The 24,542-nt window shown below is 44.9% G+C and overlaps 1 protein-coding gene across 1 annotated transcript in view; it reads right to left on the bottom strand.

Annotated features, from left to right (window-relative positions):
* MAPK12 (mitogen-activated protein kinase 12) overlaps nt 1-24,341 on the bottom strand; it is a 42,109-nt gene extending 17,768 nt beyond the window's left edge. Inside the window, exons 1-4 of the mRNA XM_035127697.3 lie at nt 24,049-24,341; nt 17,296-17,425; nt 12,154-12,212; nt 8,935-9,046 (exon numbers count right to left, since the gene is read on the bottom strand). Coding sequence (XP_034983588.1) covers nt 8,935-9,046; nt 12,154-12,212; nt 17,296-17,425; nt 24,049-24,164 — 417 coding nt within the window. The 5' untranslated portion in view covers nt 24,165-24,341. The remainder of the gene's footprint in view (nt 1-8,934; nt 9,047-12,153; nt 12,213-17,295; nt 17,426-24,048) is intronic.
* Nucleotides 24,342-24,542: the final 201 nt, after the last annotated feature.

Raw genomic sequence — 24,542 nt, forward strand, 5'->3', positions numbered from 1 at the left:
GCAGTTATAAAGGTTCTTTCATTCAAATGGCAGGCAGCTCATCAACCCAGCTATTAAGATATTCGTCTCTAAAATCATCGCCCAAGTGCTCCACAGGGCTGAGATATGGGGAACTGGTGTTAAATCTGAAATAGAGGTCCCACAAAATAAATTTATGAGGCAGATTTTGGGGCTTCCCTGTGGGACACCAGCAGAGCTGAGTTGAGCCTCCCCTCGCTTGCAGCCAGAATTGATCTACCCTATCTGAGATACTGGCGCAGGCTAGATGCATTCGACAGTCATACTTTTAGTAAGCTCTGCTGGTTAGAGCAACTAAGGACAGGGGGCTGGGCACAAAAGTGCCAAGAGAAGGTTAGGGCTTATAATCTTCAAATGGAGAACTACCGGTACTTGTGTAGTCAGTGTGGTGTAGTGGTTAAGAGCGGTGGACTTGTAATCTGGTGAACCGGATTTGATTCCCCGCTCCTCCACATGCAGCTGCTGGGTGACCTTGGGCTAGTCACACTTCTCTGACATCTCTCAGCCTCACTCACCTTACAGAGTGTTTGTTATGGGAGAAGAGGGGAAAGGAGATTGTTAGCCGCTTTGAGACTCCTTAGGGTAGTGATAAAGCGGGATATGAAACCCAAAATTCTTCTTCTCTTCTTAGCCCTTAGCCCACGTGACCTTAGAAATTGGAATTTTGACCAGGATGCCAACCAAGCCAGAACATCCAACACTGTCGCTCGTTACTCTACTTGGTACCCCCAAATTAAGACCAATCACTCAAGGCCCCGCTATCTTGAGACTCTGACCTTCCCACAACTATGCAGGGCCTTTGTAGAACTAAGATTCCAACAGGATGCCCTCAGCATATTTAGAGGGGAGATATGGATCGTACATATGGATGTAATCAGGTAGAAGACATTACACGCTATCTGCTGATTTGCCCCCTGTATACAATACCCAGAGGGAAATTTGGATCGCCAATTCTTAATTGGCCCCCTGCTCGATCCGCACAGGAAGTGACAGTCAAACCCCTAGCAGATAAACATCTATATATTACACACCAGGGAGCCAAATTTGAGCTGGCAGCCAAGAAGCTCCGTTCCAGCTATGTGAATGCATTCCAATCTCAATTTTTAATGCTGTAAATTTCTTTTTATGTTGTAAACTGATACAGGTTACGTTGTATGATTTTAGATGAGAGCTTTCCTTTTATTCTCTGTCGCCTTTAGCTATATACAATAAAACTGATGGATGACCTAATGCTATAAAATCAGTCATCCTACCCGTATGAAGTTCTAGAGAATACCTTTTGTGTGTCTTTACTTTTTCTCTGGGGAAGGGCTGCCAGATTTCCTAGAGAGCAGAGCTTTTGTGGCTAAGACAGATGCTCCGAAGACAGAATTGAAGGAGGGGCCAGTCTTCCAGTCACAGTGCTGTGAGAACACATGCCTTGCCCTCCACAAAGCCTTGCCCAGCTAACTCCAAGTATGATATCTATTTGCCGCAAACAGGCGCTCTTCTTCGATATCAACAGGAAACCACGACCTTCCAAATTAGCACTGTTTAAAAAGCCAATGGCTTCCCGGGACTATGCAAATAGGTTTGCTCCAAGAGAGGAGCTCAAACCAACTTTGGTCCTCTCTAGGCTTTTTAGGCTCAAGTGTGTCATCCAAATTCTGGATCATGGTTAAGGTCTCTCCTCCTTCAACTCAAGCTTTCGTCACAGGACAAACCTTGGCTACAGCACATTGCTGAGGAGATACCTTAACGAAGATCCCAAGTTCAGGGCAGGCGCCGCTACCGAGAAGGCCTTCTGCCTGGTTCCCTGTAACTTCACTTTTTGCAGTGAGGGAACCACCAGAAGGCCCTCGGAGCTGGACCTCAGTGTCCAAGCTGAATGATGGTGGGGGAGACACTCCTTCAGGTATACTTCAGGTAAATAACAATAACAAACAACAATAATAACAATAGTGCTGGCAACAACATAGGACTTTGCAGGTGATGTTGTCAGTGCTAGCAAAACCCTGCGCCTTTGCAAATCCTACAGTGATTGTCAGCACAAGCAAACCATATCAGCTGATAAGGGGCACCTGACCTCATATACAATAGAAAGACCTAAGCAGACCAGAGAAAAAGAAAATAAATGAGAGGGACTATCGGTGAGCTTTTCTGTAACATACTTCTCTACCTGGATTATTTTTCTGGTTTTGCCTTACAGATGGCTGTCGATGCAGCTTGCAATTACTGCTCAGTGTTTTCCCCACACATTCAGCCATGCCTATCTTAATCTTTATTTCTTTGAGGCTCTTGTCCGGGGCCTAGGCAAACCTCTAAGGTTCTAGTAAGGGTGTATGTCCCTAACATATCAAAGAGACCTTTTGTAGCAGCAGCAGCAGCAGCAGCAGAACAAGAAGAATAATCTTATCACGGGCTCATGGAGTCATATAGCAGGAGAGAATTGCAAAGGAAATACTTCTAAGTAATTGGAGTATCCTAATGGCCTAAGAAGAAACAGGAAAAAATAGGCATTTCCTTCCAGCAGCCAACTCCCTCTTCTGAGAAACAAATGCATTCCAATTAGGATATGCCTTCTCCTAAATATCCCTGTTACGCGGAACTAATAAAACACATCTGCGCTCAGTGAATATACCCAGAGAAAGTTGTGTCTGTCTATAATCCTAAATGCATTTATTTGCAAGAAAGTTAATTCTACCTAAGCCCAGAAGCCCTTATTTTTGAATAAATGTTTAGCTTGGACTCTTAAGCATTACACCTCAAAATCAACAAAATATAAGCCAATTTGAAACGAGTGAGGACTGCTTAGGCACCAATCCACAACTCTATCATTGATCTGAAGGTGAATATTCTTAAGGAGTCCAAGCTCTGTGTGCTTTACAGCCACGTTCAAACCAAGAACTGCACTTCGGAGCGAGAGTTGTGGGTTTCTGCCTAAGCAAGCCTCACTCATTTTGTTTCGAAGTAGAGGCTCCTCAACTTTCCCAGTTCACGTGAGAATTTTGCACAGTTAAGAAAGTTCACGTGAGAAAAAGATTCCTATTCCTCCCATCCCCATCGACACCAAAACCTGAACAACATGGGATGGGGTGTATTAATGAGGATTGCTGAGGAAGGGTGAAATTGCTCAAAAATGGGCTTGGATCCATTGGTAAATTAAACTGAAGGATGTTCATGGAAGAAAAGTTTCTTGGGTCTTCCTCCCCACTGCAAACCATTCCACATTGTTCAGGCATGGTCCCCAGCATCTCCAGAGGCCTTGTAGAAGGATTCACTGGTTTTTTTTTTTTTTAAAGGTAAAGGACCCCTGGACGGTTAAGTCCAGTCAAAGGTGACTATGGGGTTGTGGCGCTCATCTCGCTTTTAAGCCGAGGGAGCCAGTGTCTGTCCACAGACAGCTTTCTGAGTCATGTGGCCAGCATGACTTCTGGCACAACAAGACGGAAACCAGAGCACTCGGAAACGCCATTTACCTTCCTGTCACAGCGGTACCTATTTATCTACTTGCACAGGCATGCTTTTGAGCTGCTAGGTTGGCAGGAGATGGGACAGAGCAACAGGAGCTCATCCCGTCATGGGAATTTGAACCCCCAACCTTCTGATTGGCAAGCCCAAGAGGCTCAGTGGTTTAGACCACAGCGCCACCCGCAAATGGGAATGAGGCAATAGGGAACTTTCCTTCCATGCGCTTCCTTACCTTAGGCTACAAGCCAATATTCATGAGATAAAGGTGCAGAAGAAACAGTTCGACAGAGAGAGGGTATATTGCTTTGCTATTCTTACCAAGAACACGGCACCCGCATAAATTGCTGCTTTAAATGCTCTTGTTTTGTGCATGATGGTTTGGGCTGTTTCCAGGAGGGGTATGCAAACTAGGCCTGAGATAACAAGCAACTGCATGCAATCAAAAGGAGCATGCGAGTTGATAAGCCTCCCGCAAAATCATGACAAAAACAGAAATGCACACACGGCATTTTGAGCTAAACAATAGCTTAAAGGTGAACCAAGGACAGTGTTAAGTGGGCTTTGTGTGATTGCTGCTCAAGCACAGAATTGTCCCTCAAGGTAGATAATCTCCTTACTGTTTTCCCTGCCCCCGATAACTATTGTTTGTTTTGGTTGAACACAAAACCAGACAACAATTTGAACATGTAATGATGTGTGTGGAAAACAGGGAACCAATGGCTACATTACAAGCTCACTGTCCTCCATGTGAAGTGCATTTAATAAGTCACTGACATGTAAGTCTATACAGAAAACATCTGGATCAGCGAGATTGGAATTGGAAGTAGCGCTTGTACGAGTCATGTTTCACTGCTGATGCGGTGCAAATATTCCCAATAAAACGAAACGCAGTACAAGAATGTTTAAAGCCAGACGTTAAGAGTTGACGTCCCTTAGTTGGGAATTGCGTCCTGAAGACTTTGTCTATTGCAGGCATCCCCAAACTTCGGCCCTCCAGATGTTTTGGACTACAATTCCCATCTTCCCCGACCACTGGTCCTGTTAGCTAGGGATCATGGGAGTTGTAGGCCAAAACATCTGGAGGGCCGCAGTTTGGGGATGCCTGGTCTATTGTGTTAGTTATGAAAAGTAGAGGACCTTTCTTTCCCTTTTCATTTGCAAGGTCGTTTGACATGTTTTGCACAACTGCACAATATGTGCTTCTTCTACTCAATTTAGCATATTCTGCGCAGATCCAAGATACATTTAGAATTCAAATGGAGATAGCGGCTAGACTTGTAATCTACACCAAACAAGGAAACAAATATTTTGGGAAGAGACAGATCACTATAGGGTTTTCATCAGAGGATGAATAACTTGCCCTATGAACAACGAAGGCAATCATTTCTATTGCAGGGTACAGAAGAATTGTGTCAACCAGACAAACTATTTATTTCCCCCTTCCCTATAATGATTCCTTTGTCTCTGATGCCTCACTGAAACAGAAATGCTTAAAAATAAATAAATTCTAGGCTGCCTGAATAACTTTATCTTCTTGCTATGTGCTGCTTTTCTGTCTTCATTTCTTACTGAGATAATGGGCCAGTTCAGACGAATGTGAGAGACTGTGTAAGGCAGGGAAGCCACATGGTATTTTCTCACCCACCAGGTAAGAGTATCCTGCCTCCAGACCCATTGTGCAAGGCCCTAATAGCATGGCTGATTCCTAGACTGCACCTTTTTTAAAAAGAAAAAAAGAAAGCAAAGCAGCAAGAGAAGCAGCAGAAGACAGATAGGCAAATAAATAGTAAAACACACTAACTGTGCAATTCTATACGTAGGTATCTACCAGGGCCTTAATCATATCCGACACCATGGTGCGAAGATCCCTCCCTTTCCCAGAGTTGCCGACCTTTTTTTAAGGGAGGATGGTGCTGCCAGCGACACGCCCACCTTTGTGGGGCTGGAGAAGGTGGGCAGTGGCTGGAGGGCAGCTCCTCCAGTGGGGAAGAGGTTTCTCTTCCCGTGGTGGCCATGGCAGGTGGAGGCTCCGGGCGCGGCGCTGCTTCGGCGCGGCATGGCAGAGGCAGGCGAGGGCGGCGAGCTGATACGGGAGGTGCCGCGTCTAGCCTCCACTTCTTCCCTGGCGCCTTGCACCACTAGCCTCTATGGGTAAGATGCCCCTGGTATCTACTCATATGTAAGTTCCATTAAGTTCAACAGTGCTTACTATCAGCTATTTAAATACAAAGGATGCAGGTGGCTCTGTGGTCTAAACCGCAGAGCCTAGGGCTTGCCGATCGGAAGGTTGGCGGTTCGAATCCACACAACGGGGTGAGCTCCCGTTGCTCTGTCCCAGCTCCTGCCAACCTAGCAGTTCGGAAGCATGCCAGTGCAAGTAGATAAATAGGTACCGCTGCGGCGGGAAGGTAAACGGCATTTACGTGCGCTCTGGTTTCCATCATGGTGTCCGATTGCGCCAGAAGCGGTTTAGCCATGCTGGCCACATGACCCGGAAAGCTGTCTGTGGACAAACGCTGGCTCCCTCAGCCTGAAAGCGAGATGAGCCCTGCAACCCCATAGTCGCCTTTGCCTGGACTTAACCATCCAGGGGTCCTTTACCTATAGTAGTTGGGAGAGGATAATTCTGAATAGACAGGACTTTGGCCTTAACCGTCCAGGGGTCCTTTATCTTTTTAAATTAAATACAGGGCTGCAGCCTAAATCTGGACTCAGAAGTACTAAGTTGGATTCAAGGTATTGAGTATGCCAACAGTCCAACAAAACTAAGGGATATATCTTATCACACAACACACTTTATTCTTAATCCTGCACTCTTGTCATTTCCAGCCAGCAAGCCTTCTCTTTGTTTTTGTTTTGCATGGGCAGTTGAAGGAATCCATTTGCCATTAACATGAACATCCCATTTCCTCTCTTTTGGCATGCCCTTTTCACTCAGTTATTCAAACTTTGTAGCTCTCGTGCTCTCAGAATAGATACAAATACAACAGTAAGAACCCTGGGTTTTAGCCAATAAATCTAGGCCAAGATGCAGTCTGCAATCACATTTCACTTATGCCGAGACCTTTTTTTCTCTGAAGCGTGCCATGGTAATATGATTAGACAGCATGCATTTTAAAGTGGGCCCTGCCCTTTCACAATGGAATCAAAAGTCAGTAATAATATAACATTTCTGGTAAGCGGGAAGGAGCGAGTCAAGTGATCCAATAGATCCAAAAGAAACAGTTGAAGAATAAGGACTAAATTCATTCATGTGTTGTGTCTTCCAAACAGCTGATGGGTGAACATGGAATTTATTTTATGGGGCTACACTCATACAGCTCTAGGTACCCATCTGTTAGGGGTCCGTATTCAGAAGCCTGTCTCCACAGCCGAAGTGCAGTAACTGTAATTCTTAGGAAAGAAGTACAGTTTAAATTTGATGCTCCAAAAATGCACATCAAATCAGCAGGTTGGCATGACAGACAGGGTCTCTTCTGTGGTGTCCCTCCAGATTGAGGAACTCTTTCCCTTTGGGGCTGTAAAACGCCCGACATTATAAGCCTTTTAAAAAATGCATTTGCTTCAGGATGCCTTAAGATCTTATGGCGAGGTTGGCTTAAGTTACTGAGCCATTTTAAAAATGTTTTTTAGTGCTATGTCTTAATTAGTGGAGTCTAAGCTGCTGTTTTAGTTGTGTTATGTTGCTGTTTTAAAATGGTTTGCTTTTAAGAGCATTTCATGCCTTACAATAATAATAATAATAATAATAATAATAATAATAATAATAATAATAATAATATATTACTTATACCCCACCCATCTGGCTCGGTTTCCCCATCCACTCTGAGTGGCTTCCAACAGAAGAATAAAATAACCGATTAAAGATTAAAAGCCTCTCTAAACAGGGCTGCCTTCAGATGTCTTCTAAAAATCTGGTAGCTGTTTTTCTCTTTGACCTCTGATAGGAGGGCGTTCCACAGGACGGGCGCCACTACCGAGAAGGCCCTCTGCCTGGTTCCCTGCAACTTGGCTTCTCGCAACAAGGGAACCACCAGAAGGCCCTCGACACTGGATCTCAGTGTCCGGGCAGAACGATGGGGGTGGAGACGCTCCTTCAGGTATACTGGACCGAGGCTATTTAGGGCTTTAAAGGTCAGCACCAACACTTTGAATTGTGCTTGGAAACGTTCTGTCAGCTGTCTTGGGAAGACTACGTGTGACGATGTGTCCCACTCTCCGTTACTATCAATGCGACACAGGAATTCAGAGGGGAAAACACCCACCCTCTTCTCCTGCCGCCTCAAAAATAAACCCCTTTTACTTATGGGTTTCTCAGTAAGGAGAGCCTTCCAGCTTACGTGGCCTGGTACCTTAAGAAACTCTAGGCTGTCCGATGGAATAACCTCTTGCCTACAGTAAAGGGTCTCCCTCAGTTTGATTCCCCACTGTAAAAGTTTGCCCTTTTCACTCTGGCAACTTCTTGGCGCCTCAGGTTACCCTACTAAGCCTCCTCCGTTTAACTCCAGGACACAAACTGCCACCTCCCTGCCTGAGGTGAGTTTTGTCCTCTCTTGAGCCACCACGGCTGTGAGTCCTGGTACCTCGCTGGAATAATAAAGACGAACCTTTTTGGCAAAACAGAGATGAAGTTTTATTGTCTTAAAAGCATAAGTTTTTTCTTTAACGTGTCATGTATTTATCTGCCTTGTTTCAGTTGTACAAAAAAAAAACTCAGTCAAACATTTAACTTCAAGTTTTCCTAAATCTTATCTAAATTCACAGTCTCCTGACCTCTCCACTTTCTTCATATATCCTCACCACACCCTCCTCCCTCTCCCTAACTGACCAAACAGACACTCCCTCCTTTTTTTGAACCGGGCGCAGTCCCACCCCCATCAGAATTCCAGGTCAGTCAGGCTGGAGGTGGATTAACTCTTTGCCAGCCAGGTAGGAATAAACATTTCAAAACTGCGTCAATTTGTCACACTACGCTCTAAAAGAGGACCTATAAATACATCTAGAAATAAATATGAGGGAAACTTGCTCATCGATTCAAATGTAACACTATCCCATGAGCATTAGGCAGATTCCCGCTCAACTAGGGCTTGCAGACCACTTCAAACCCTGAATCCGCCCCCCCCCCCCGATTTGCAATCCTGGCTAGTTAGTACCAGTTCAGGTGTGACACTATACCAGCCTCTCCCCGCTCCCTTACCAGAGTCTCATCAGCTAGTCAGCATGACCGATGTTCAGAGCTGATGGTAGGTATAATCTAGTGCAGGCACCCTCAAACTCGGCCCTCCAGCTGTTTTGGGACTACAGTTCCCATGATCCCTAGCTAACAGGACCAGTGGTCAGGGATGATGGGAATTGTAGTCCAAAACATCTGGAGTGTCGAAGTTTGGGGATGCCTGGTCTAGTGTATAAAACAAACAAAAACAAGAGAGAGAGAGAAAGAGAAGGATGGGGGGGGGGAGATCTAACCTTTAGGCCCTTTAACATTTGATAGACCAGGAACTGGATTCTGTCTTCAGTTAGTTTCTCATGCTTCATTATTTTACTCAAGTCTGTTCCCATAAACGGCATAACAAGGTAGCTAAAAAAAGAAATCATTTTGGTTAACTAAACAACACACCTATTCAAATAAAAACATTAATATTACAAATCAATCATTTCTGAGAATTACTTAGGTGCTATTTTGCAAGGTTGTGTTTAAGGCAAGATTTATTTAACCAAACACCGCAATCAGTTTATGCTTTCAAAAATGACTGTAAACATGCCACCTGCAGTCAAGCAAGAAATATTGACTGGTAGTAATGCCATTAGTTGCGTGTCAAGACCCTCAAGCCAACCCCCCCCCATTAGAAATAAGGAAATTCACACTGATGCAGAATTTTGGTTTAAGGTTAATGGGCAAAATTTGGCCACAACTTTATTGATTACAGCAAATGTGAGTGGTATTGGCTTAGGCATTGGCAAAAGACTATATCGGACTCCTACCCCCTTTGAAGTAGGCGAAAACCAAAAGGCTAATGCCAATCTGGAAAATGGAAAAAACTCCTACCAAGATGGGCAGCCGACCAAAGTCCAAAGGACACCTAAATTAAAGGGAGGGTGGGCAGGTGTTTGGCAGTGCAAAGCAGGTGCTTGGCACACGTCACGCTACCACTTTTATACCCCCCACGATCACCCCACTCGAAATGATTGGCCAATAGGCCTGGGGTGATCGTGGTGCCACCCTGGCGTGAGGGTATTACACTGCCCATGCCAGGGTGAGGGGAACTGGGTTGAGGGCCTGCCCGCAACCAGGACCATATTTTAAGATGTTCCCACTTGCCAGACGCAATTAATGATAAAATTGGATTGATTCAATACAATTATAAAGGCTTCCATAACGCTTTGGATCAAAATCTCTCTTAGTTTTAGATCTCACACTGGCTTGCAACCTACTACTATAGATGTTTACTAAATTCCACTGAATTTAATGACACTTACTCAATAATAAACATGTATAAAATGTTGCCACGGCAGTGCCTTAGGCTGTGATGGAAATTCTACCCTATACTCTTCAATTATTCAAGTTTCAAAGTGGGAGCAATGCAATTCATATAAAGTGACTAAATAGGCAGAATGTGAGGTGGAGAAGCCGGAACATTTCGGCTATATTTAGTGCAAGGGAAACAAAACAAAGTTCATCAATAACTCGGATACGCAAGCAACCAAGGTTAGTAATCTTCAGAGTGTGTGGGTAATCTTGAATAATGAAAACATAGATGTGTGCTCACCCCATGATTTTATTATAGCTAATTTGCTGAAAGCTCATGAATATTTCAAAGCCAACTGGAGATAGCTTGCTAATTGCTCCTAGAACACACAGGTAGTTAACGAGAGTAGCTTGCTGAAGCTGCATTCTGTGCGCAGGCTTTTAAATAAAAGCTTGCAGTTTGCACTGCTGTGTACACATTCAAGAAGAAAATGGGAGAAACCTGTACACCAGCTCATCCATGTATACAAAAAGCAGATGACCAGTTGCAGCCCCCGTCACCCTGTTCTCTCTATCTGTGTTATATGTAGGGCTGCCTCTGAAGACGGCTGATAAACTTCAGCTAGTGCAGAATTCAGTGACTAGGTTGCTCACCGGAGCAAGATGGTTTGAGCATATTACACCGATCCTTGTCCGACTGCACTGGCTACCGATTAGTTTCCGGGCCCTTTTCAAAGTGCTGGTTTTGACCTATAAAGCCTTAAACGGCTCAGGACCGCAAGACCTCAAGGACCGTCTCTTTCCATATGAACTGACCCGGACCCTGAGATGACCTTCTGAGGCCCTTCTTCGTGTGCCTCCTCCTTAAGAGGTCTGGAGGATGGCAACACGAGAACAGGCCTTCTCTGCAGTGGCTCCCCATCTGTGGAATGCTCTCCCCAGGGAAGTTCACCTGGTGCCTTCATTGTACACCTTTAGGCGCCAGGCAAAAATGTTCCTTTGTAACCAGGGCCTTTGGTTCATCTATTTGACATCCTTTTAAAATGTGTTTTTTATAAGGGGGGGGCTATTCGGTTGTTGTTTTTATTTTTATTACGTATTTCGTTGTTTCATCCCTTGATTTTATTCTGTGAACTGCCCTGAGACTTCCGGGTATAGGGCAGTACATAAATTCAATCAATCAATCAATTAAATGTTGCTCTAAGGACTCTTCCCCAGGCATCCGCCCGGTTTTCTGCCTGGCTGCAATGCACCTTGAACTGCGATAAGGCATTTGGCTTGCCTGGATGGTAGGATTCATATGCCTATTGTACAAAGGTCATATCTACAGTGGTACCTCGGGTTAAGAACTTAATTCGTTCTGGAGGTCCATTCTTAACCTGAAACTTTCTTAACCTGAGGTTCCACTTTAGCTTAAGGGTGCCTCCCGCTGCCGCTGCACGATTTCTGTTCTCATCCTGAAGCAAAGTTCTTAACCCGAGGTACTATTTCTGGGTTAGTGGAGTCTGTAACCTGAAGCGTCTGTAACCTGAGGTACCACTGTATTGCTCTGGCTACTTTTGGTCTCTGCCCCTGCCATTGGCATGCAACCCCTCTGGAAGATCTATGATGTAAAGGTTTGATGCTAATTTGCAGTTGGGAGAAAACCGAAAGCGAAGCCTGAGTCTGGAGGGTACTGATATCAAAACATTGAGATACGTAAGTCAATTGTATAGTTAAGGAGCACAGGGAGGAAATATATACTAAGCTACTATGGTCAGCAATAATTTGCTATGCCACTCCCATTTTTTATTTCAGGGAATGTCTATTTGAAAGGTCATTTTCTCTAATAATACACTGGAACTGAAATTCTTCTACCAGCTGGAATAGGAGACAGAAGTAACATACTTCCACTTATTCAAAATAAACTCTTTACCTGTGAGAAACTCCAGGTCAGCCAACACACCTTACAAGTCCTTAACATGACAAATATTAGTACTGTACATACTTGTGTGGAAAGGTAGCTCCCACGGTGTTTTGGCTAATACATAAATCAGGCCTAGCTGTTTTTACTTAAGGAAGACAGTAATTCTACAGATACACTTTAAAGCAAATTAAATCAGAATCTAGCTTTTATATCACAGTGACCACCCAAGGGCCAGAAAGCAACCAGTCCTCTTGGAACCTAAATACAAATATTTATATATCATCCAAACTTTTCAAGAGAATTGTAAACTTACAAGTCATTAAATTTATCCAGCGACACATCTGGTGTGAAGACATCTAGTAGTCCAATTACCTATGAAAGGGGGAGGGGAATAATTAAAAACCCTGGCATTTAACAATCACAAAAAAGGGAAGGATCAGAAGGTACAACAACAACAACAACAACAACAACAACATAACCCTATGCAAGTTATTATTCGCAAGAGAAACACTGACGTCAATGGTGGTATATCAGTAATTCTATATGTAACAGATATAGAGCGCTGGATCCCAACAACCCAGAGCAAGTTGTGATTGTAGAATGGAGGTTTCCACCTCCTCACCATAGTTCCCCAACAACCTGAGGCTTGGGGGGCTCTCAAGACTAGTGTGGTAGAAGCATAGGATGTGTTTGGTTTAGTACTGTATTATGTGAGCAAGCCTCATGCTTTTCAGCGGCTGCCTCCCTTCTCCTCTTCTGATGTTGTTATGAGACCGATGGGAGACTTTCAATTTAGTATTATGTTCAAACGCAGATAAGCCACAGTTATTGTTAACTATTGTTTACTGAAACAAATAAACTTCAGATTGCGATTTATGAAGCTGGCTTGTTTCAAGAAACTGTAATTAAGATGAGCCACAATTCAGGGTTTGAGTAGAACACTAAAATTGTGGTTAATTGAAAACTAAAGCAAAAACCACCCGTCTCCCCTTTGCAGAATCACTGCTGGAGGAGATGGGAACAAACAATTGCAAGGCTCATTCATGTAGTACTAAATGGTTTAGCAGTTTAGCTGAAATAGGACACTATAACCCACGATCTCCGATTATTTTTGATCCATTACATAGCTGGTGAAGGTGGGAAAAGAAAGAAGACTGTACTTCAATGAAGAGGCACAGTAAAAACACCCGCTTTTCCTCAAATGAAACAGCTGCATTTGAGAGCTATATATATATGTTGTTTACTACTGCTTGACAAGCTTATCTGAAAACCAATGTACTATATTTTTATACAGAAAATGTATTTTGAGGCAAGACGTGCTATGTCAACTGCACTCTCAGATTCTGAATGAACTGAAACACAATGAGGGCATCGCTCTGATGTTTTACGGATCTCATCTTTGATGTTATGTATTAAAAACCGCAGATCAGTGAAGCCAAGTTGTCTTGGCAGACATGGAATATCATCAATATTTTTTGCCTTACCAAAACCACTCCAACTTGCACGTTTTCAATTTCACAACATGCTGAATTTCTGCAATGTTGCTTACAAAAACATTTAAGGTAAAGGTAAAGGGACCCCTGACCATTAGGTCCAGTTGTGACCGACTCTGGGGTTGCGCGCTCATCTCGCATTATTGGCCGAGGGAGCCGGCGTATATCTTCCAGGTCATGTGGCCAGCATGACAAAGCCGCTTCTGGCAAACAAGAGCAGCACTTGGAAACACCGTAGCGGTTCCTATTTATCTACTTGCTCAGTGGTTTAACATTTAGAGACGGGCATATGCAAAATGTTGTCTGTATTGCCTTCATTTCTATGGCACTGTATCTTGACCTCAGCAATCAAATTATAGTCACTCTTACTCCCAAATAGCTTTCATTGGCTGCAATTTTCATTCCGTTAGTCAGCAGAATGATAATAGATTTTCTTGCCATGTCCCCGTTTCCTGTTGACTCTCCCTACAGGAATCCCAGAAAACCTATTGCATTTTAATATCAAGAGCAAATAGGATTATAATGATGAGTCTCAGTATCCCCATTCATGTGGTTCATTCTGCTCAATCACAGAGGCTAGCAATAATTCCAAAGGGTCACTATTTTTGCTGTGGTTCTCTTCCCACCCCCCCTTCAGCTAATATCTCTTTTTTCCTAGATCTGCCCAGGTTGCTGCTTTTACAGTGCATAATCCTGACACGATACAATTCATTTCTTTATTGGAGACAGTGTCTTGTTTATTAACAATTTTAACCGAGTTGTTTTTCTTTACTTTTTTGTAACAGTGTGGTATTCTCATTGTTTTGAGCACAAACATTTGCATTATACAGTACATTTAAATAATCCTGCTGGGAAATGTAGCTTCTAAGAGTTGTTAGGAGACCCTTATTTCCCTCACAGAGCTCCGATTTCCAAATTCATTTGACAATCAATTCCTCTTCCTAGGAAACTCTAATATGAATAATAATATTTTATCATTATTTCTTGTACCTTACCCATCTGACTGGGTTGCCCCAGACACTCTGGGTGACTTCTGATGAATATAAAAGCATAATAAAACATCACACTTTTTTTAAAAAAAGCTTCCCTATGCAGGGATGCCTTCAGATGTCTTCTAAAAGCTGTATAGTTGTTTATTTCCTTGACATTTGATGGGAGGACGTTCCACAGCGCGGGCGCCACTACCAAGAAGGCCCTCTGCCTGGTTCCCAGGCAGATCCAGCGCCGAGGGCCTTTTGGCGGTTCCTTCATTGTGAGAAGTGAGGTTACAGGGAACCAGACAGAGGGCCTTCTCGGTAGCAGCACCCGCCCTGTGGAATGCCCTTCCATCAGATGTCAAGGAAATAAGCAGCTATCCCAATTTTAAAAGACATCTGAAGGCAGCCCTGTTTAGGGAAGCTTTTAATATTTAATGCTGTATTGTTTTAATATTTAATTGGGAGCCACCCAGAGTGGTTGGGGAGACTCAGCCAGATGGGCGGGGTATAAATAATAAATTATTATTCTTATATTATATTCCCTGTAACCTCACTTCTCACAGGGAGGGAACTGCCAGAAGGCCCTCGGAGCTGGACCTCAGTGTCCGGGCTGAACGATGGGGGTGGCGATGCCCCTTCACATATACTGGGCCGAGGCAGTTTAGGGATAATTCCCTTGGGAGAATTGTAGCTCTGTGAGGGGAATAGGAGTCACCCAACAACTCTCAACACCCTTAACAATTTACACTTTCCAGGACTGTTTGGGGGGAAACCATGCATGTTTAAAGTGGTATGAAACTGCTTTAAATGCAGATTGGGCCATTCTCCGCTGTTGTACAATGCTGTACAATGCTGTATTCCACAGAGAAAGCCACATGTTAACCAGTATCTGATGAGACCCCAAACCTCAACAACTTGGAAGATACAGTATTTATCAGTAACATGATCAATAAAAAGCCTTGTTAAACATTATATGACAGAAAGTTAATTGGATAACTTTCAAATAAAAGTTGAAACGAAGTTGACCTAAGTATGTTTAAAGCCTAGATGCGAAGTCCTATTGAAATGTGGAAAGAATTTCCAAGTATACGTCCAAAGGACTTGATGGTAATACTTCTGACTTTTAATTATATCAACTCTTTTCCAATATTTAGGATAAGAAATCAGGTTCTAATCCTATGCATGCTTCGTTTGGGATAAGTCCCCTTGTGTACACCAAGCAAATCTGCCAAGAACTCAGCTGCAAAGGCACAGAATTTTAGTGATACAGAAGTACATTCAGTATTCTTCTGGACAGAAACCACTGTTTAAAACTGAGTTTCTATTTTAAATCCTAACAAAAATTGCCGTATTAATTTACTTTACTCCCTTTACATCAATTCTACGTTATCTTTAACATTCCATCTCTATCCCTTTCAAAACAGTGTTTGTTCACATATGATATTTCCTCCACCTAAACGTAATCTCCAGATGGGGCAAAAAAACCATGTGCGCTGACTAATATACTCTGTCAGCGTCTGCACTGACCTCTTCCTCCTAATGTGCTCTTACGCTTATCTCCCTCGAGATTTCAAGATTGTCCAAATATCAACTTAAATTTAACTCATTCTGCTAAAGCTCTTACCTTCTTCTTTTGCTCTGGAAGGTGGACCCCAAATTACATTTTTATCCTTATCTTGATGCTTCTGCACATGCTCTCACATTGATAAATATAAAGAGCACCATGGTCACAGGGATTTCTGCCAGTCCCATGTGCAAGATTTCAGCCTTTAGGAACAAAATAAATTTTCTTCTTCTTCCAGTAGCACCTTAGAGACCAACTAAGTTTGTCATTGGTATGAGCTTTCGTGTGCATGCATACCAATGACAAACTTAGTTGGTCTCTAAGGTGCTACAGTACTGGAAGGGGGAAAAATTATTTTGTTTCGACTATGCCAGACCAACACGGCTACCTACCTGTAACTAGTCTTTAGGAAGTTCAAGAAAGGAATGTTTCCCATTCTCGCCCTCCACCCCTGGCATCGGTACTGCCCATATTTTTAGGTGCCCCCCAAAAAAACTTCCCAGAGAGGCTATTCATGGAGTGCTTTGGGGTCCAGGGGTGAGGAGGAGATCGGAAACATTACTATTGTGAACTTTTTGGATTTAACTTATCAGGGCTACACAGGAGTGAGCTTGATTGAACTTGATGGGCCTCTCTAGGTAAACTTGTTTAGGATCACATTTTCACGATCAAAGGTGCTGTACCCAGGGACAGCTGGGGCTGCTTGCATATAGAAAGTAATTTATTATGTGACCTGCCCTTGATATTACTGTGATGATATATTCACATATATTACACTCACTTGTAACAGTTAACTATATTTTGCATTGTGATAATTGCACAACATGGAAGACTGTTGCGAACAGCTGCTAATAAGAGTTTAATTAAAGTTGCAAACGTTAACAATAGTCAAGTCTGAAACAAAACAGAGGACACATTCACTGATATAATGACAGGATTATATGAAGAAACATTGTGCATATGCGCTCATATGCATAAACTAAGAGGCACGAAGATGGCCGGGATAGGAACAGCAATTTCTGGACATATAATAATATTGGCTTCTTGGCATTATTATTATTATTTGCATACCGGTACTTGTAAATGTGTTTTAATCCTTTGTTTACCATGCATTTTAATTATCTTTTGAATGTTTTCATCTTTTGAATGTTTTAACTTCAATGTTCTTTTTGTTTTTTGAAAGCCACTCATAGGTTTTATTACAATCATGCGTCATGCCGAGAAACAAAATTACAAACCTACATCAGATTTCATATGAAACCATCTGGGTTTTTCTTTATAGAAAAATCCAGGTGCGTATGAACACATTTGAAATAATTTCAATTTAAAGCCATGCAACTCCGTCACAGTGCGCAACAGCTAACTTCCTAAAACGTGGGGGAAGAGTGGAGGAAGAGAAGTTTGTTAGTGCCTCTACTCACATTTTCATGCTTCATGTGTTTCAGGAGACGCAGTTCCCGATAGGCTCGCTTGGCAAAAAGTTCAGATTGAAATGGACGGTACAACTTCTTAATAGCCACTTTTGTTCCATTTTTCCTGTCAATAGCTGAGCTTAAAGGAAACGGAGAACAGAAATTCCATGAATCAGAAGCTAGACGAAAGGGTATAGCTGCATCCTGGGAAAGAGACAAAGCGTGTTTATTGACGCAGCTAGGGAAGATGCCTTATAACAGCACCCAAGCAAGGGCGACAAAATTCAGTTTCTGTGTGTTCCCAACATTGTGTGTGCATTTCAACAGGCGGGTGGGGGTGAGAGAGTGGAAAAGGATAGATACATGTGCATATGGCTCCTTTTAAACCTGCTTTCTAAACTCAGCAAATTTAACTGTGGCAGGGCAGTTAGCTTGTTCATAAGTTAAGAGCATAGGCAGGCAGTTTCAGAAATCAGAGTTGGAAGAGACCACAAGGGCCATCCAGTCCAACCCCCTGCCAAGCAGGAAACACCATCAAAGCATTCCTGACATATGCCTGTCAAGCCTCTGCTTAAAGACCTCCAAAGAAGGAGACTCCACCACACTCCTTGGCAGCAAATTCCACTGTTGAACAGCTCTTACTGTCAGGAAGTTCTTCCTAATGTTTAGGTGGAATCTTCTTTCTTGTAGTTTGAATCCATTGCTCCATGTCCATTTCTCTGGAGCAGGGGAAAACAACCTTTCTCCCTCCTCTATATGACATCCTTTTATATATTTGAACATGGCTATCATATCACCCCTTAACCTTCTCTTCTCCAGGCTAAACATACCCAGCTCTCTAAGCCGTTCCTCATAAGGTATTGTTTCCAGGTCTTTGACCATTTTGGTTGCCCTCCTCTGGACACGTTCCAGCTCTTCAGTATCCTTCTTGAACTGTGGTGCCCAGAACTGGACACAGTACTCCAGGTGAGGTCTGACCAGAGCAGAATACAGTGGTACTATTACTTCCCTTGATCTAGATGCTATACTCCTATTGATGCAGCCCAGAATTGCATTGGCTTTTTTAGCTGCTGCATCAGACTGTTGACTCATGCCAAGTTTGTGGTCTACCAGGACTCCTAGATCCTTTTCACACGTACTGCTCTCAAGCCAGGTGTCTCCCATCCTGTATTTGTGCCTTTCATTTTTTTTTGCCCAAGTGTAATACTGAAAACTGCCTCATTCCTCGACATATTCTATTTTATATCTAGCCCAAGTATCATGTCCTGCTCGTGGGGTTTGTTTTCTTTTGCCAAATAATATTTATTAGTTTTCCAAATTTTTCACAAATCAATGCCAAATTACATCAAATTTAATACAATCTCCCCCCAAAATTGACTTCCTGCTTTGTCCTAAATGCATCCCTACTTTCTCTTGTTGCTGCTTGATATTACATATTTATTTCTAATTCACATTTCATTCCTTATATACAATTAACAATTATTATTTTATTATTATTATTATTTCCCCCTTTTTCATTATCCATCAGCTGCCAATTTATAAATTCCTGCTCGTATATTTACATAATAACAACATATTCCCTTAAAGAACAACAGAGGTTATACATCCCCTTGTGGGCTTTCCATAGGTGGCACTGTGGTCTGAACCACTGAGCCTCTTGGGCTTGCTGATTGGAAGCTCGGCGGTTTGAATCCCCGCGACGGAGTGAGCTCCCGTTGCTCTGTCCCAGCTCCTGCCAACTTAGCAGTTCGAAAGCACGCCAGTGCAAGTAGATAAATAGGTACTGCTGTGGCGGGAAGGTAAATGGAGTTTTCGCGTGCTCCGGTTTCCATCATCACAGTGTTCCGTTGTGCCAGAAGCGGTTTAGTCCTGCTGGCCACACGAACCGGAAAGCTGTCTGTGGACAAACGCCAGCTCCCTCGGCCTGAAAGCGAGATGAGCGCCGCAACCCCATAGTCGCCTTTGCCTGGACTTAACTGTGAGGGGCAAGGGGTATCGCGAAGCCCCTCCCCTCCTGAGTTCCAGCCCAGCCCCGAGCGAGGCTGAAAAGAGGGAAAGCTCCAGCTCAAGTGGGGAAACAGGAAGCGGTGTCCAAGGCTCTGGCAGGGTAGAAGAGCCATCGTCCCAGGTGGGACAGGAAGGGGGAAGGAAGGGGGGCAGGCCAGTCCCCCCAACTCCGGAACTTCGCAGAAAGCGTCGGGGGAAGAGGATGGGTCTCCCCAAGTTGTTATGCTGGCGCAAGACGCGCCAAAAGCCACTTGGAGGTTCTGATTCAAGCTGAACAGATGTGTCTTTGTAAATAGCACTGCCATTAGCACTGTAAATACTCAGCACCAATAAAAGACAAAATGCAGAGCTGTGTAGAGTCGTTACTCTGAAGTAGCCTTCTCCGGCCACCGTGACATTAACCATCCAGGGGTCCTTTACCTTTAGTGGTTGGGAGAGGATAATTATGAATAGACAGGACTTTGGTCTACTCCAGTAGAACTCTTCCTGTGTTCTTATTACTACTCTAATGGGAACAGGCTCTCTGGATCTCAAACAGAAATATTCCCAAATACCTGCCACCTGAAGCTTTTCAAGTGGAAAACCTGGGACCTGCTGCACACAAAGGATGCGCTTCATCGCTATGTGTTCTACCCAGAGAGGCACAGCAGTTTGATCTCCCTCCCCCCAGTCACAGTGAGTCCAAGACTATTTAGACCAGGGATCGGGAACCTGTGGCCATCCAGCTGTTGCTGCATTCCAACTCCCATCAGCTCTAGCAAGCATAGCCAATGGTCAGGGGTGATGGGAGTCTAACAACATCTGCAGGTCCTCCGTTTCTTCACACTTGCACCAGGCTAAATCGCAGTTGAATTACAGTTGTGAGGATAAGATAAAAGATAAAGGGACCCCTGACCCCTGGGGTTGCGGCGCTCATCTCGCGTTATTGGCCGAGGGAGCCAGCGTACAGCTTCCAGGTCATGCGGCCAGCATGAGAAAGCCGCTTCTGGCGAACCAGAGCAGCACACAGAAACGCTGTTTACCTTCCCGCTGTATTTATCTACTTGCACTTTGACGTGCTTTCGAACTGCTAGGTTGGCAGGGAGCTGGGACCGAGCAACGAGAGCTCACCCCGTTGCGGGGATTCGAACCGCCGACCTTCTGATCGGCAAGCCCTAGGCTCTGTGGTTTAACCCACAGCTTAAATCACTATTGGCCGTTCCTGCATTTTATTATGATGTTTCAGGTGATAAAACACATGGGGCTAGATGTAAGTTTATATCTCTCTAAGAACTCCATCTCAGGACTGTTGTGTTGCGGGGCCAGGAGATAAGAAAAACAGCTATGGTGGTAGGGAGGACACAACATTGTCATTGAAGGTCACCCCTGCTTGTAAATTAAAGGTGCGACACAAAACAGACATAAAAATAGCGAACGTTAACACCCGGAATGTGAAAAATTGACCCAGGGGCACTCCTAGAAAATGTCAACATATGGAAAGGAACTAAGACACATGGCTAAGGAACCATAATAGTAAATATTCAAGATGGGTAAAGCTTAACTGAGGGGTCGGCAACCTAAGGCCCATGGGCCACAAGCGGCCCACGGGGGTCGTTTAACCAGCCCACGAGCCGCCCCCAAACTGAGCCGCCCACTTGGTGAGTTCCCACGTGCTATGCTAAACCAGCATGGCGTGGGGACTCACTTCTGAGGCGCTGGAAATCGCGTCTGAGCAGATGCCGGAAATTGTGCAGGTGCACGCGCAATACGGCTCACAGAGGGATCTCTGCTGGAGTGAAGTGGCCCAGGCGAGGTAAACCTTGCCGACCCCTGGCTCAACCGAACTTTTTTTTAAAGGGCTAAGTCAGATGCCTATTTTGAACACACAAAGTTGACTTTCAAGGAGTCAGACCTTTGGTGCATCAAACCCAGCATATAGTGGTTGGCGGCAGTCCTACCAACTGGTGCCAGGGACTAAACATGGAAGCTTTCGACTTAAGAGACAAAACCAGTAACCAAATGTAATATAATACGTGTAAAAATATTATACTGCAACAGAAAACCCCATTATTATTTAGGACCCCGATGACGGATTTGTCTCTGGGAATGTTATATGTAATAATAATAATAATAATAATAAATCAAAGATCATCAAATTGTAGAATTGGAAGGATCATCTAGTCCAACCCTCTGCAATGCCGGAATCTTTTGCCCAACTTTGAGCTTGAACCCATGACCCTGAGACCAAACGCCTCCTTCTCTACAGAGTGAGCTATCCCAGAATAATAATAAGAATAATATGTCTAAATAGATGCTTACATTAATGCTTCCATAATACTGACTCAACTGCTCACGGGTGTCCTTCAAAAGTGATCCTGCGCGTGCCAAACACCGTCATCAAACAGACCTCGAAACACAGTCAGAGCTATTCTGTTCCTTACCATTAGTTTCTCTGTTCCTATTCCTTGCCCCACCCCCAAGTGCAGGCATAGGCAAACCTGGCCCTCCAGATGTTTTGGAACTACAATTCCCATCATCCCTGACCACTGGTCCTGTTAGCTAGGGATGATGGGAGTTGTAGTCCCAAAACTTCTCTGGAGGGCCGAGTTTGCCTATGCCTGCCCAAGTGGATCTATCTGGCAGACTGAAAATAGTCTTGGCTCCACTAGTTTCTCTCATTCTTCCTTCTTGCCACAAAATGGAAATGGAAAGAGAGAAAAGGAAGTGTGTGAGCATTGGCAATACAGTGCCCAAAACCCAAAGGAGGTGCAGCATTCACATGCAACTGGCGTAATTCTCCTGGACCCCCCATGCAATTGCTATGGGGTTCGTGGGGATTGGCATATAAACCACATAAAGGAAGGGTTGCAGCTCAGAGCACATGCAGAGTGTCCCAGGTTTAATCCCTGTCTTTTTCAGTTAGGCTGGAAAATGCTCCCATCTCAAAATCTGCAGAACGTACTGAGCTGGGTGGGCCTGACTCAGAAATATGGCACTTTCCTGTGCTCCTGACACTCTGGGGGGTGGGATAAATCTGCATTATTTAAGGTATTTATGTTATTTCTGGGAGAACATCCGGACAGTAAGAGCTGTTTGGCAGTGGAAACGTTCCCCTCGGGAGGTTGTGGACTCTCCTTCCTTGGAGAGTTTTTAAGCAGAGGTTGGATGGCCACCTGTCATGGATGCTTTAACTGAGATTCCTGCATGGCAGGAGTTAGACTAGATGGCTCTCAGTATCCCTTCCAGTTCTATTCCACATTTTGAGGCAATTCTTCACAAGGATGCTAACAACAGGAGAGAAAAAAAATGCCTTTCTTACATGTTAAATACCCTCTACCCCACCGCAGATTACTTCACCACTGTTCATGTAGGGATGGTCAAGCTTGACAGCCGTTCTCAGCGGAATATGAGGAACGGAAGGAGCTGCAAGGCTTGAATAGCACTCAACAAAAGGGAGCTTATCTGTGTCAAACAGTTCTTCCCTGAGCGCATCGTTCTGTATCTGACAACTGTCAGCCTCCTGTATTTTACTCTCAACACCTTCCTGTGTCATAAACGCAACTGTTGCTAGAGGTGCAGTTTCTTTGCACTAGTAGGGAGATCAGCCCTCACACAGCCTCCTTCCCTGCCTGTCTGAGGTTATTGGCATTTAACATCTGTAGAAGAAGCAGAGAACCGGCTGGTGAAGCCTGGAAATGCAAATGGGACGGGAAAGTCCACAAATTCTGTCATGCAGCCTTTTAAATGAAAGAATCCTGTGAAGGCACCCATATAAATGTATGTCTGGGGACCCATTTACCAAGAGTAAAAGTTTGCTTCCTATCCCCACCACCCCACCCCCACCTCAAAAGGAAGTTTCTAACACCACAGGAAGCAAGGCAATAAAAGTGAAAAAAAAGAAGGCAATGCAGAGCGGCGGCGGAGAAGGAACATTTCTCCACGCACATTTCCACATTGCATAGATGTGGGCTTCAAGATGTGCAGGGAAACAGGCGAGAGGGGCATTTCAGTAGATGTGCCCACCCTCTCAGCAGATGTCAAACAGGTAAACAGCTTGGTCATTTTTCAAAAACATATGAAGGCAGCCCTGTTCAGGGAAGTTTTTAGCGTGTGACATTGTACAGTATTGTGCTTTTACTATTTTTCGTTGGGAGCTGCCCAGAGTGGCTGGGGCATAAACAAAATATATGATCATCATCATCATCATCATCAGGGGTTCCATCAATCACATGACACGGCACATGCACACCATTTGAATGGCAATGCCCATTCACTTCCCCCCTCAAATATTTTAGGGGGTGGCGGCGAAGGGACCTCGGCCCCTAGGAAGATGTGCATTTCCCCCCAAACAAGCTTATCCGACCACAGACTTTCCCTCCTGTCGCTTCCTCAGCTCTTAACCTCGGGCAGAGGGTCCTTAAGACGGGCGAGCAGAAGAAGTACGAAGCGCTGGGTTCGAATTCGGAGCCCCCTCGCCTCCTACGAACCGGGCGCGCGGCGAATTGACGAAGCGCAGCTGAGAGAGCAGACGGGAAGGGTGGGTGTGGAGCGCGCGAGCAGCAACAGCAGCGCGCAAACCCCCAGCCCCCTTTTTCCAGAGTCTTCAGGGAAGCAGAAGTTGCGAGGCGCCCATTGTTCCCCCCTCCGGCGAGTCCGGGATCGCTGGGGAACTTGGATAGTCTTCCCCCCACCCCCTTTCCTCCGGGGCTGCTCCTCCTCGCCCTCGCCCTCCACCCCGGGGTCCTCCTTCTTCCCCTCGCCCCGCTCCACACTCACCAGACGGCGCCGTAGGCTCCGGATCCCACCGCCTGCAGCTCCCGGTAGCGCTCCCTCACCTCCCACGCGGTCTTGGTGATCTCCTGGCGGTAGAAGCCTTTCTTGGGGGAGGACATGGCAGCTTCCCGCCTCCCCCGCGCCGCGAGCTCCCTGCGAAAGAGAGCAGCCGCGGCGGGGAGGCGGAGGAGGAGGGGCCGCGCGCGGAGGTGGCGCGCCTCGCCTTTTGCGCGCGCCCGTCCGCCCTCTCTCTCCTCCTGGGCGTGTGTTTCTTTTTCTCTTTCCCAGCCTCTGTAGAGGAAGGCGGCTCTCGCTTCTTCTCTCCCCCTTTTCCTTTCCACCATTCACCCCCTTTGGTGGGAGGGGACCACGTTGCAGGCATTGATGGATGGATGGGGGAAGGTCTCGCAACATGCGCCCTCTTCATCCAGGCTGTTTCCTCCCTCCCCCCCCTCTTTTTTGGAGAGGTCGATAGACAACGCCGCTGGCTAGCTGGG

The sequence above is a fragment of the Zootoca vivipara genome, chromosome 9 (genome assembly GCF_965207765.1).
Source record: "Zootoca vivipara chromosome 9, rZooViv2.hap1.1, whole genome shotgun sequence".
Lineage (NCBI taxonomy): Eukaryota > Metazoa > Chordata > Lepidosauria > Squamata > Lacertidae > Zootoca > Zootoca vivipara.